We start from the raw sequence: 15457 nt of genomic DNA, 5'->3' as shown, positions 1-15457 counted from the left end.
GAGTGTCGATAAAGTTTCCCATAGTAAACACTTTGAAAATACAAGAGTCTTCAGTGGAGTGGGGTGATTTTATGGTGGAACATTTCCGCATACATGCGCACATGTTTGTATTCTTCCCCAAAATCGAAAGAGTTGCTGTCTGAACCGACTGGCAGTAATTCCATTTTAGGAGGACTGTGCGCCTATCTACAGAGTGTAAACCAACTTACCAGATTCTCTCTGAGCGAGTTTTCTAGACACCAAAAGCATCATTGGTGAGTGAATTCGCCAGCCTGAACTTTGTGTTTGAGTGTTACTCGCACTAAGACTACAACTCACATATTCAGGTAGTCATATATCCTGTCACACATCCTGCGTTAGTTTATGGTAAAAAATTAGCTGTTTCTAATACTGAATTGTATTATGACTCAGACGGTATTGAATAACGTTGATTTTAAAACGTCGTATTTATTTTTGCCTGGCGAAAAGATATCGGAGTGACACTTTTCTCATTTTACTGTTCCAAGGAATATTCTGGATAATCTGTTCTACATTCCATGTATTTATTTGCATTGTTGATTAAATTTGAATTTTTCACTGAAGATTTTCCTCGGTCTATTTGAAATTAACCTACAGGAACTTACGGGAGCCTGCAGGAACCTTTTCCACAACAACGAGTTATTGTGTGATCCACTCTGGCATCGTAGATGAGGTCTTTTGCTAAATAAAACTAGTCACACTGAAGCAAATCAATAGAAATCGCGGAATACCCACAAATTCATTCTGATAGAACCTCACTGTCTTTCAACTACAGCACAGGTAGATATTGAAGTGATCGGACAAGTAAACCTTTCACTCTATCCGGCGGGATCCTTCTCCTCGGTCAAGAATGGTTGATTGCAATCCAATGCAACGCAATGACTAGACCATCCCATTTTGCCCATCAGGTTGACCCAGATGTCTCACTTGCGCCCTAATTTTGATTGGATACATGTCGAGTAGACATTCGTTGTCTTGGCGTCACGTCAGTAGACGAGTTGTGTGGAGCAGAATTTAGGAGAAAGCATCCGAGAATTTGTTATCTACAAAAGTTATACTAGGCACATTTTTGTAGTACGTACGTATTGCGATCAGATGCATAAAGTCTACTAACTACTGAGTAGTGCTTACAGTCACTTAACGCCTACAGTGGGAGCGGAAGAAAATGAACAGAATGCATTTTAGACATGATGTTTAGCAGAGAGGTTTACCGTGGGGTCGTTACCATGAATGATCTTGAGAAAACACATATGGGAATGGAAATATTCGCAACTGGATGAAAACATGCTCTCGTAAATGCTCTCTTAGGTAGATTATGACGTTCTCCCATCCAAGATATAACACGGTGTGACTACTTCTGTGAGAGGTTGTGTGACGGTTGCTGTCCGCTACCAGTCATGGACATCAGTCATGGCATCAGGAAGAAGGCTAGGTACTGCACAACGTAGCAAAAGCACTTGTCAAATGGACTTATAAGATGGCTCAATTAAAAACGCAGGAAGTAACGCGGCATCTTTCCACCACGTTAACTAATGATCCCGTGCATTTCGGCTACCAAACTTAACCATATCTACTAATTTGATTGCATGTGGCAAAACAGTCTGACACCTGGGTTACGGAATCGAAAAGCGCAGCACAAAACAACTCGAGCAATCGTAATCCTATTCTCCAAAGTCTGCCGTGTTCAGAAACTTTTTGTACATTGGTCAAGTTATTAAAAAGGCAACGGGTGTCTTTGTAAGCTTTATCTTGCGGAAGCTATACCCATACATATTGTTTTCATACAGTTTGACCTCCGTAGATGCAATCTGTGTCTAACGACGTAGTAACCTGGTAAATCAGAACATCTTGTTTTATTCAATCATGAAATTACTCCTTTAGGACACCAAAATTTAGTCTATTGTATGCCATCCCAATCCTACATCTAAACAGTTCGGTTGCAAATATCCTATGTGCCTGGTCGTTTAATCTAACCGCTTTAATCAGTTAGGAGAACACACTCATCTAAGGTGGCTGACTGACAATCCGCGGCTTCTCCATGTGTAACATCGAACGAGTACCAGCTGATCTTCCATCGAAAAGTTCATGCGAAAAGGTCTTAACCTCTGAACTGGATTCCAATTAAACTAGTACATGAACCTTATCACTTCTGTAGGATCATAGACAGAATTTCCCTGGGTAATCTTTCGCTTATTTGCATTTTCCACCTACAGGTTTGCCGAGGTTCGCCGGCTGGATAAAAAACAACAATGTTGTTGGTCATGTGAGCCGTGTGCAGAAAACCAACGCGTAGTCAATGTGACCACTTGTGAAACTTGTCCACAACATTATGGACCTTCGAAGAATCGCACAACTTGTGTAGAACTGGAAGTAAGTACGCAGTGCGCGAAAGAATTAGAGTGCAAATTAAATCATGAAGCAAGACGAAGTTCTTGTGCTTCGAGAAGTGGGAATGATCCAACTAATCTATACCACATACCTAAGGATAGCAACGAAATTTCCCGTTTGGATTTGTCGAAGCTGGCTCCTTCTAACGTCCGTACGTGTAACATTTTTTGTTTACTTGCTCCTCACTTGCGTATAAATGACCTGGTTGTCCAAAACTTTATAATTCTTATGGCCGAGTTTACTTGAACAGAAAAAGGAAGTTTCTCACTGAAAATTTCGCACCATCTGAATCGTCTGCATGAATTTGTCCTTGGTAAGGCTGTTTTAAGAAGTGTATTACAAGTTGCGAGTCTTCATTCATTTCCATGCGACTTAATAACTCAGACCTGAGTATAAATGAAAAAGCTTCGGTGAAACGTGAATTTTATGCAAAGATTCAGCAGAAGTTTAAAAGTGCACTTATGCGAAGGAGTTAGTTGGAAGTCATTTGGCAAAAATAGCATTTAATATAGTAGAATCACAGGAGAAGCTAAATTAACTGGAAATTGTTTGGGACCGATCATCGTTTCAGAGAGGTTTGGTGAAAAATCCACTAATGTAACTACTCACAAAGTTGCTGAAACCTCTTTGACAGCCCGCGACCGGTTTCGCCCTTCTTGGGGTTCATCAGGTAGGCGCTGTCCCCGAGTTTCCGTCAACTTTATGTTCTACCTGAACCCAATTGGACTTTTTTCGAGAATATTATGAACGAGAGATTCAGTTGAGTCTCTCATGAGAACCAAATTGATTTGCAAGTGAGTGTATTTCTCAAAATCCACTAAGGTGTTCTAGACCGGAAAAACATGGCCGCAAAATCAGGATTCATCCCCACTAACCAACAAACAGGAAATTTAAACGGACTCCCAGCACTGAGCAAGCCGACTAGTCAAAAGAAATCCCACGGATTGGTTCCCTGAATGCTTTATAACTCGATCAGCTTAGTAACTTACCCACTTGGCCTGACGAAGCTCTTGTGGAAAAAGCGAACTATTGCCCAGCAGTAAATCCACCGATTGTTTGCCGAACCTGTACAGTCAATTTGCTTAGAAGATTTTATACATTAGGTCACAATCCATGAAAACTGGCAAACAGCCCATGTTTAGTAATCCAATAGTTCATAGCTGCTCTGAAATTCTAAGCTCCAAATGAACATGGTTTATCGTTCCTCAGTAGTGAAACCTATATCAGAATATAGTTTTCAAATGTAGATGTCGGACCATGTAATGAGTACACAGAGTATTGACAATGATGAGGAAACCCACGGCGGGTAACCATTACTTTGAAAGGCCAAGTCCTGCAGGGATGAGAAGAAGTAAATTCACAAAAACCCAATGGAAATCGTAATCAGGTGAATATATGGTCACCGTTTCAAAGTAGTTGCATAGAGGCAAGCTTACGCATCGCGTTGTGGTCAGCAAGCAGCTGTATGCCAGCCTTCAATCTTTGGAGGTCACAAAAACCCTTTGACACCTCTAACCAAGTTGTGTTTGAATTCCTGGATGCTTTCATGAACAGTCAATCATTTTGTGTGTTTGAAACAGTTTAGCGAAAAGGGGTGGCAAGTGGTCTGAGTAGCTGTCAGATTAACAAAGTATCGTGCCCGAAATACTTCAATAGGTAGCCAGTATGAATGCGTTTTGAGTAGTGGCTTTGGAACGAATTGGCGTTATTCGATACACTTCAATGAACGACTCAGCTCTCTGATGCTGGAAGTGAAAAGGTACGTGTAAATCGGCCTTTATTCGGTCCAGGCTTTGGAAAATCTTTCAAGCTACCCAGCCTCTCTGGTGTGACTGTATACGACTTAGAATTGCTAGACGAAAGTTTTCACTAATTTTTGTTCAAGTGAGGAAACCAGACAGAAAACTGAGGGTGGCGTTAATTATGTTTCTACTCTACCTCTAGGTAGAGTCTCGGGTTAACTAAATTGGATAATCCAACACGCATTACATTAGACCAGTGGATGAAGCAACACCGGCAACCACGGATGAGTTAGATGAGCTTGTGAACAAGGTCAAAAAGCATAATTCGTTTTGCCAGAAGAATTAATCGACGTCTCCTTGGAAGTGATATCCGGACGTACGCACGCACATGCCTACACACATGCGCGTATAAGCGGACAAAAGTTCCCTCTACCCGGAGGGTCATGTTTCATGTGCAAAACAAAACTTAATTAACTCACCGATACTACTGTGGCTTAAATAAGTATTAGGTGCTGACATTCATCTGATAGTTCGAGTATGACTTCTTCGCGCGCACACACACACAATTTCATAAACGCACGGACACAAACTCAAAGAATAGTGCGTGCATGCATGGAGACACGCTCAAGTATGCTTTATTGGGGATACTTGCTTGGAGTAGAAAGCAAATATTTTTTAAGTAATGCATCATAGCACGCATTTTTGTAAATGTGACTTAGTTGGATACAACCGCGTTAGTCGGTGAGTTCCAGACTCACTCTTGGCTCCAATGACGTCAGCACCATGAGGCCGCTCAATAGAATTATTCACATTGTGCAGATGACTGAAATGGCTGACGCCCAGGCCAACTTCAAACAAGCAGCCGGTAACTGACCTTCACGAAGGATAGTAAAACTAGTTTCTACTGTTCTGTAGAGAATGGGTCTGCACCGATTGCCTTCACATCAGGTGATCAAACCTGTTCATTCGTAACAAAAGGAGGATAAATTTGTGCGGGATGCAGTCGATGTGGGTCAGGTAAATGAAACAACTTACTTCAAGGGAACAACAGCCATTTATCACATTGGCGTGATAATAAATCCTCCAATGAATACCATTGGCAAACCATTTGCGAGTGCTCTTCAACCAAAGTGCATTTTGAGGAATTACCCCGAGGAAGCTTACTCGGTATGGTCTCTAATAGATTTTGTGGCCAAAGCTCCAACTGTCGGATGACATAACGATAGGTCTCCCGAAGCCTTCAATGTTTCTTTGGGATTCTAAATAGTCCGTTTAATGACATGAAGGATAAAATCGATCCCAGTAGGTACCTTAGATTACAGTTTGAGACAAAATACTGAAGCTGCTAAGATTTTTCCCCCATAACGGCCGTATTACAGAGGTCTGAGTCAGGTTGTTAAGTTCAACAGAGCAAAATTCAAAGTTGGCAGTGAAGGCAAATTGTGTTGAGAATTTGAGAGGCATCATGCAACTGCTTCACCCTTAATGAGAATCACTAACAATATGTATGTCACGAAGCTCCACGTAGATTTACTTGTATATTTTTAGGCAAAACACAGTAATATCCTTACCTATTCAAATATTTTTAATCGATATTTGAACGTTCAGTGCAACAAAACCAATACAGAGTGGTCAGTTCCACTCTGGTGGTTTTCGAAAGAGGTCACATTTTGCTTCTCTCTAGGAGCAATGGCTGATCAGCCATTCGTGGCCGAACGGTAAAGTGTTCAAACTACTAGCCGGGAGGTCGGGGATTCGAGACTCTTCGGAGTTTCGTGAGATGCGCACTGCTGATGCTTCCCAATAAGGATGAAACAGCTGTACAGTTCTTCTCGGCTTTTCAGCATAGATTGGCTTCACTTACAGGACGAAATCACCAAAAAAAAGCCGTTTTCTGTTTCATCTCTAATAAGATGACTTCACAAAGCGAAACGCATATCTCGATCGCAACTGTTTAAGGTTGCTGGCGAAAAAGTTATTAATTATTCAAACAAGTCATTTGCTGTACCTTTTTCGGAATTTCTGTAAACAGGTTCTCATTTTTTAGTCTATTCCTGACCCGAATTCTTTTACCAAATTTCGCCTTCAATCATTTATTCTGTTTGCACTATCATTTGGCTAAAATTTCTATTGTGTCTGACCTGTGTGATTTGTCTCGCTATCCGTTTTATGCGGAAATTTACCGCAATGTTGCCCCGTGCTGTTTCAATGCAGACTGAGGCACCAACTAAAATGGAACGTTTTCCCACCAGTTCCCGCACACAAACATGTTCCAGCTGACAGTCGCTGGTTCCCGGTTAATTGCACCTTGAAAATTGTGGGTGGTAGCAGACAAGTTGCTGAGAAAAGCAGATTCTATATACATTTTTGGTTTGACCCAACCAGTTTCATCTGGTTCCGTGAGACGAACGCAATTTATTTAGTTTTTGGAATTCTTTTTCACTGAAGGAAAATCCATCTGTGTGAATCAAGCAGAGGTTTTGTCCTAAAAACCAAGTATATTTGATAAAAATAAAATTTGTTGTCAATCCGTTGAAGAAATTAATAACAAGATGCCGCGTCAAGCGAGCCATTGACGGTCTGGAGAAATCGCACTCTCGTTTTCTGCCTATTTCATTACTTGAAGCGGTACCAATGAGTGAGCGTATTCGTTCGGTATAATCGGTGCCACATAAGCGAAACCTGTGTTTGGCTGAAAGAACCGTGAGGTTTGTTTCACCAACACAAAGGAATGTCGGATTTCAAAACTGCATTTTGGTGAATGGTTATCCTGAATATCTCTAGGCATAGCGATAGTGACTGCAAAGTGTGAACCCATACAACATTCTCCTGACACATCTATCCTGAATGTAACGATTTACGCTATGCCTACATTGTTTCCGCATTCTCCATGAATCGACTGATTTCATTGTGATTGGTGTTGCTGAATCAACCCAGAACTCTGCATCAGTGGATTCTCATTTAATTACGAGCACAGCAACTACCGATTGTGGTCAGTTTTAATAACCCTCCTACGGTTTCCCTCTCTCAGCTGATGCCACTCTAGTGTCATCTCGAACACCTACAACGTCAACGTCTAAAACAGATCAGTGGGCCTCATGCCACAAGTTCCAGCGGAAATATCCAAGCATCTGATTGGATGATGCCAGGTATTTCAGATGGCCGTTGAGTGACCGGGTCAATCTATTTGTGTCACATGGCCAGGACAGTCTCGGAGCTCATACGAATCCTTTTTTGACACTATATTATCGGCCTTCTTAATCGTATTGCAATGGCTCCGTCAGACAATGCCGTTGGGTCAACACTGACAATCTCTTGGGTACCCGGTAGATGAAGTAAAATGCCCTGTTTGGCTTCATTACGTGGCCAATCATGTGCTCTGAGGTCGGATCTAGTGATTCTAGTGATGTTGCGACAGGATGGACGCTAACTTATCATCGTAGTAAGCTGACCCATCAAGCGCCCAACGTACGCCGCTGAACAACAGCAGGAAGAAGAATAAGTATCCGTATTCAGACTGAGGTTTAAGTTGAGTAATCTGTTGGTTGTAAACGAAGAACGCAGAGTTGCAGGCGGGAACATGCGCTGTATGATTTGCAACAGACAGTGGTTGACCGTGTCTGCCAGCAGATCATCTTTTTAGGGTAGACTCATGTAGACTGGCTTCTCTGCAACAGTCGTGACAGAAGGTTGGACAGGAAGCCCAGCTATAGTCTCGGCCATAAATCAGAGTGATACAAAGCCATAAAAGTTTGTGTACTGTTTTGTACAGGTGGGCATACCTGTGGACAGATCTCTGAAATGCTCCCTGGGATCATCTGGCTATTTCAAACTGAATTGTGGGATAGGCTTGGTTAAAATTGTTCAGCATATTTCTGAGTTTCTTATACAAGCATAAAAATATCACATGTGTATTGTCAATAAAACTGCGTACGTCCAATCTTCCTATTCAGTTGGTCCGGTTTACCCATGAAAATGTCCATCAACAGGGGACCAATAGAAAAGCCCATGACAACTCCATCGATTTGTCGGTAAAATATGGAGTCAAATTTCAAGTGTACGCTTAATGTACAGCATAAAATTAGTTCATTTACGAAGACAGTGAGTGAGACAGTATTCACTGATAAAATTTATTGTCTTCATGGGTGGGAAATTGGCAAAAAAAGTGAGTATACTTCAAAGAATCCCTCGGATTCGGAATTAAAAGCAACGTCGTTTAGCGGCTGCACAGTATCACAAGAGTTTCCAAAATTCCCACCAATCATTGGGTAGTTGTGTGATATGAGGAATTATACAATACCAAAATAGGTCTCTCTGGGACAGGTCTTTTATGATAATGGTACCGGCAGATTTGAGAGGTTGGAATAAGATTACGCAAAGTGGAACTTCATTCCCCAGGCGTTTCAGGCAGTTTGTCAACTGTTGCTGGATTGCCCGGGTTTTGTATTTTGCCTTTCGCCCTTCGGTCTTTGTCAAATTATGAAGTGCACTCAGTTTTACATTATCTATCTAAGCTAGACGTTCCGTTCCCACCTCTTTGTTAGGTTTTGTAAGTAGTATACCACTCTTCACTCATAGAGCCTTCGGTCCCTTAGTTAGATGACTATCGTGAACAGACGCAACCAGTGAAAAAGTAATCAATGATCCAATGACGAATGTTGGTAATGTGTTGGAATATTGGTAGCCCCGGTGCATTGAAGATGTCTCCTCGAATGGTGACGAAACGCTTGCAATCACTATCCAAGCTCGGCGAACAGATCAACAGCCACCCGATCAATCACCAATGACTACTGTACATGAACCAATCGCAGTACCGGGCGGTTATCGAACAGAAAATTATTGCGGACGATCTGGCGTGTGCGTGCTTAATATGTGGGTGGATGCACTCTCATTAACCCCATTAACAAGTACTATCCCGTACTACCTTATACCCGGATTTCTGTTTGAATTTCTGGTTGTGGAGACTGAATCTGTTTCGGTGATGTGAACGTTCGCTACTGCCCAAGATCTATAGTCAGCGGCAAGCGTCTGACATAGGTTTGCCTACTCATCATCTGCCTTCCCTTTGGAAGCCAAACAAACTACCTAGTTTATACCTGAAAGAACAGCAACATGTTTTCATTTTTCCTTGGCAGAGCACTAATTTTTTGACATTTTAAGATGAGATCAACTACTTTTTTGCCACTGTCTTGAGGATCGACCAACAAACAATAAATATACTGTAAGTGCAAGGTGGTCCATTCAACAGTGAGTCTAATTAATCGATCAAAACATCGGCCACTTTAGAAATCTGGCGAACTTCTAGTTAGCGTTTCTCACGTCCTCTTATGAAACCTGTAGTCTTGATTCATGTCCAGATATCGAGCATTCCTGTTGGTTGCTAATTAATCGGCTCAAACGGTGTATCGGACGTTTTAATTCACTCTTTGTTATCTGCTACTCGTTCGCTGGGCATATTTAACTCTGTTTGTATGGCCCCTTCAAATTCCGTGCTGCAAAACGTGTCCACATGCAGGTGGTTTCACCTCTTCCGCCCTCACACAAGTCGGAATATGGCACCGTTTTAACACGAGACCCAGTCCAAAACCAGTCAATCAGTGAAGATTACTGAATGGACTCAATGGGGCCGATTTACTTCCTCACCTCGTCATCTTTAACAATTTGAAAATCAAACTGCTGTTTTTCCGACAGGACTTTTTGCGGGACACGTTCTAGAGTAGTGTTTCGAATAGGTCTAGTCTAAATGCACTTGTCCTGTTATTCTCAGGGTAGCTGACTTCCGGAAATAAGCCCTGCTTCAGCAGGTTGCCTCCACTAAAACTGCCACGAAAACGAACTATCACTAATGCGTATGCCAACGTAGAAAAGTAAATCCATTCTCTCATCCCTAAAAACGAGCTATGGTGTCACTAGTAGAAGGTACAGATGTGTGTAAACGCCATCCATCAGTTGAATCATGTGTAATGTTTTGAGGTCTTCGGCTCATAACCAGCTCAGATTATGTCATCGCTCCGTTGACAAATCCGAGTGAAAATTCATAGGTCAGATGACCTAAGGCCGCTCTCAAGCCCCTTTTCTGAACGCTTGGTCAACTCAGTCGACCGCGCAGCGATAAGGAGAAAGACAGGCAAAGTCCCATCAGCGGTGTGAATTTCGTTTCAGTATGACTAGTACAGTCATTATTCGAACTTCCATCTGAGCCTACGGAAGAGTTTTCCCATACTTCATTCCAATCCAAAAGAAGTGTGTTTGACGTCAACTAGAAATTTCAGGCTTCCGACCGTAACTGGCATTTTCTCCCAGGAGTATCCTTCGTTACCATATGTGCCTATTTCGGGTTCACTGCCCAAACGCAAATGTGATACTGGGACCATCGTACAAGGGTAACTGGCGTTGAAACAGAGCATTATACATAGACGAGATCATATCTCACAGAAAATTATCTACAATCCGTCGAATAACATGTTTGCTTGAGGGGTCCAACAACACCGGATCTTGGAAAATGTAAACGGTCTAATTTCACAGTATTTAACTGCTGGGATATTTAGCACAGTGATCTGGGAAGATGAATTCACATCTATAAATGAAACTTATCGGCAAAAAAAACCTTTGTGAGATGAATACGACATCTTTTGGTGGTTCACTGTAAGGGCATTTACCAAAATCGTCTTTGAGTGTCCAAACAATCACCTTGATGTGCCTGGATCCCGCACGGTTTTCACCATCTTCACTGATGCACTCCTGCAGAAATTTATTACATAATAATGTTCATCATCGTCTACTAGTTATTAATGTCCCTATTAAAACTGTAACAAAGATTTCTGCCTTCTCTTTTAAATTCAGATTCACTATATCGACATAGACACGTGGTTTGCAATTGTTCCGATGACTTTCAGCAGCGTTGGTATATGTATCACCATTGGAGTCATTGTCACTTGGCGAGTGTACAGTGAAACGCCAATTGTACGTGCCACGAGTCGTGAACTGGCTTATCTCCAACTCTCAGGCTGTCTGGTATCTTATTCTGCCCCATTCATACTACTTGCCACTCCATCGGTGCTCACGTGCACATTGCAGCGAATTATGATTGGTCTCGGTTTCGCCATGATGTACGCAGCCCTGTTGACCAAGACGAACCGAATCGCTCGAATTTTTGATGCAGCTAAGCGGACCACCAGACGACCCGTGTATATCTCACCCCGTTCACAGTTAGTCATTGCCGGAGCACTTATCACACTACAGCTGGCTTTATCAGCGATCTGGTTCGGATTTGATGCCCCCGATACACGGATCGATGCCCCCAGGGCAAATCAACCAAACTATCTTGTACGGCGTTGTGCAATGAAGGACAAGAGTTTTCTCATCTCGTTGGCTTACAATGTGGTTTTGATCATTGTTTGTACGGCGTACGCCATCAAGACTAGACAAATACCGGAGAACTTCAACGAATCGAAGTTTATTGGCTTCGCGATGTACACGACATGTATAATCTGGCTTGCATTTCTGCCGATGTACTATGCGACGATGAACAACCATGAGGTTAGTCAGAGAATCTCTCACATGACTTGGATTCTACTAGCTCCCCTCAGACATGTGGTTTGTTATTCTGGGTTAACTGATGGAGTTTATGTGGTTTACTTTTCAAGGCATGACGAAATAAAATTATGTTGGCTTCTCTAAGTTATCGGTGATTTTTTCGCGACTTGAACGTTATCCAAACACACCAGGAGAGCAGGAAGTTGAGATAGGCACTTCCTTCCGACAACTTTTGACACCGATGCCGTGATATCTGAATAGGTCATACTCAAGGGTGTTCACCATTTGACGGAGAAATTTTGGTTCAATCTTTCAGATGATCTCTTCAGATATTTGCGTCACTACTTGTGTGTGGTGATATAGTACCTCCATACTTTCACGTGCGTGGGTGTGCGCTTGCCCTCGTGAATGCCTATCGGGTGCGCTTTAGGCATCTGCTTTGGCCATCCGAACTGAACGTGTAGCTACCCCGTCACCCACGTACTTGACTGTTCCGCTCACAGTCGCTCACTGGATCACGAGACTTGTCTTTTCCCATAACCACAAGCTACGTCACATTAAGGTGACTCATCGGACATCGATTGTCTGTGCCGTCTAATGAGCTAAGCAACTACTCATGTGCTGACGTGCCCACGTACACGCAAACGGACCTACATATAGGGAAACCGAACTATGGTACACATGTAGCAGCCACACTGCGGAGCAGACACGTTCCCGCCGTCCGGACTTTCACCAAGGCACTCTCACAGACGATAAGTTCCTCTTTTGACTTGCTCACATTTCGCATTTCATTTATTTTTCTACGTGTGACATCTCACCATTGTCAACTATACTAAAAGCCTTTATTAGTGCATATACCTTCTGATTTGTATTATGGCCATCATCAACGGTGCACTAATAAACGCATCTACACAAAAGCTGAAGACCTCGCTCTGTCAAAGAGGGGCAGCAACCCGGGATGCCTAACTGCGTTGGCCTCCACGGACGAGTTTGGAATTTCGTTTGTCCAAGTAAGGATGGCTGCATGCCTGATAACGCACAGGCCATGGAAACAATGCGTACGCTGTGTTCACCAACCAGGAATAAGTTGTGCCGAACTCACTCTCCTCACTTTATCACAACATTAGCATTACTGACTCGACTTATTTTCGAGTACACTGACTAGTCGACGGATATTCTATCATACACGACAGAAAATATTCTAAGGCCTAAAATACTACTACCGCCTAATACTTTCAAATCCGCTTCATAAATTCGTCTGATGCCAGCGTATTTGAAGGCTGCTTTGGACACTAATCGAAAACGCTGGTAGAGATTGGCAAGCTTGCCGTAAAGTAAACCTTGCAAACCAGGGGTAACGCCTTTGGACCCTTGAGGGACCTCACACTCGGGTGCTGCATTTTGGAGAATTGATTTTCTTGGATAAATAATGTTGATGGCATTGGATCTGAAGAAACTACTTTCTGTGGCGAACGTAAAAGTGATCGGCCCATATCACATAGATTAGTCTGGTAAGCTGTTCCAGGCCTGATGCAATTGTAAGCCATATTGTCATTTAGAAGTTGTCTTTTTAAGTGTCTCTATGCTTCTACCCTCATCACTTGTGGATGTTTTTGTCCAACCGTGCGATATTTTCGTTAAATCCCGTTGATGCGCCGAAGAGTCTAGCAAGAAGGGAATCTAGTAATAAGCTTAGGTAAATTAAACTTGTGTGATTCCACCGTAATCCCATCAAACTTAATGTAGTGGGCAACGCTCATTTGCACCAAAAAGAAGTAGTGATGCAAATCCGATTATTGACTGCGATAAGTGCCCCAACTTTAAGCGGGTCGTTTGTTCTCTCCTAATAAGGTGACAGTGTTTTGTGAGGGATCGTTGAAACGCGACTGATCCAACCTCAGTGACAACAAGCAACTGACTCTTCCCAGATGAAGTGAGTGTATCTGCCACAGTTAAGCAAAATGTTCCAGTAGCTTGAACTGTCTGGTTCACCGACTTTACTGCAACATTCCGTACAATATTTCTGATCTACTCGTAAGAAAATTAAGACATCTATCACTTTCACTCAATAGTTTATTTCAAGTGAGAATTCATTCTGGAATTAGATTCATTGTGAGCCGAAAAGCCTGGAAGCGCAGTATAGCTTTTCATCCATGATGTGATCCATCGGGACGCTCAGATAAGATGGGTAGAGGTATTCTCATCATCACTAATTCACACGGAAACCGAATTTTTTCGCATATCGTGGAAGTATAGCGAACTACTTTTGGAGATCAACGACGAGACCTATGTTTTGCTATAGACTCTCCCTCCACCACTCTACCTGTTCAGAACGTAGGAAGTCCCTTCCGAAAGAGTGCGGTCGATCCTGCCAGTATTCATGTGGATCTAATGGTTTTCCCGTATTACCCCCTTAGAATGGCTATTTATCTACCGGATTTTACCTTAGGGCGACCCACTCATCCGACTGCGAATTCAAGCCCCTTTTCGTTTTTCTTCAATACGTTGAATTCTGAACTACTAATCATCCCGATTTACTTCCTGCGTACAGATTCAAATCACCACCTTGTGCATCTCCATCAGCCTCAGTGCCAGTGTAATGCTCAGCTGCCTTTTCATTCCAAAACTCTACATAATCTATTTTCACCCGGAGAAAAACGTGCGACGTTTGACAATGAACAATCCAAATGCGAAGCAGAAGATTCGTGAACTTACTCAGCAAATAAACAGTGCTTCGAAGAAAAATAGTGCAAACTTTCTTGTGGAAACACACAAGGATGAACAGAAAGAGAAACATCAATCAGCTACCATAGTAACCTCAATGACAAACAGCAGTACGCGAACAGATGAGCAAGCAGAGAAGTCTGTTAGTGTGCACACGGATTTGGATATGTTGACTAATCCTTCATTAATTTCAGGTAAGTACTACTTCAAGGATTATCCGCGTTTTGAACAGATGATAATTCAGAGAGCTCTTAACTTTACGACTGAAGCAACTATGGCCTCAAACAATCTGAATGAGCTCAATTCCCTTCGAAGAGCTATGACTAGTCTGCTCATTTTTTCGGAGGCATGTGCTCTAGCAAATGAGGTCACTCCGGGGAGGTCGATTTTTCCTTCAAATACTCAAATTAGTTGTTGTCTCGGCCATATGGAGGCTTTTTGCTGCTAAACCATCCATCTGTCATCCATAAGACGATGATCAGTTAGTTGTCACATTCCCCTAAATTCAGCCGAGGGATTTGTGTATCTAGGGTCGACAAATTAGCAGAGCATCTTGATGGCTAGTTGCATGTAGTGTGGAAAGAACCACAATGTAAAGGAAGATAAATAAATGGCTTTTAAATGAGGTCAGTTTAATTCATTCTTCCTGAACTAGCACCTTTGGGGACACCGGAATTTCCCATTGACAGTGGTCTTCCTTCGAGAGCGGTTGGCTGATAAGAAACCCATCAGACGTAGATGAAGCACAATACCCATAAGGTTGCTAAAGGCTCTACGACAGCCCACGACTGGTTTATTGGTACTCATCAGGTAGGCGCAGCCCCTGAGTTCCACTTGAAACTGAACAGCACGATATTCGACAAATACATCCATCTGCATACCAGTTTGGTTTGCACAGGAGACCCGCCGAAATTCCAGCTGACTCGCTGTTTTATCGTGCTTGTCTACAACCGAATGTGTTGTGCCAGGCATTCACAAACGACAGATCCACGTGAGTTTCCCGTGAAAACCAAATTGGTATGCGGCTGCTTTTTGAGCTGCTTTTTGCA

General features: G+C 42.6%; 1 protein-coding gene across 1 annotated transcript in view; it reads left to right on the top strand.

Moving 5' to 3' along the window:
• Positions 1–2232: 2232 nt before the first annotated feature.
• T265_13658 (hypothetical protein) overlaps positions 2233–15457 on the top strand; it is a gene marked incomplete at both ends in the record, with an annotated part of 15443 nt that continues 2218 nt past the window's right edge. Inside the window, 3 exons of the mRNA XM_009169915.1 lie at positions 2233–2388; positions 10992–11687; positions 14236–14602. Coding sequence (XP_009168179.1) covers positions 2233–2388; positions 10992–11687; positions 14236–14602 — 1219 coding nt within the window. The remainder of the gene's footprint in view (positions 2389–10991; positions 11688–14235; positions 14603–15457) is intronic.

This window comes from Opisthorchis viverrini, assembly GCF_000715545.1.
Source record: "Opisthorchis viverrini unplaced genomic scaffold opera_v5_88, whole genome shotgun sequence".
Lineage (NCBI taxonomy): Eukaryota > Metazoa > Platyhelminthes > Trematoda > Opisthorchiida > Opisthorchiidae > Opisthorchis > Opisthorchis viverrini.
The sequence above is the reverse complement of the archived record's forward strand: the minus strand, read 5'-3'. Positions and strand labels throughout refer to the sequence as shown.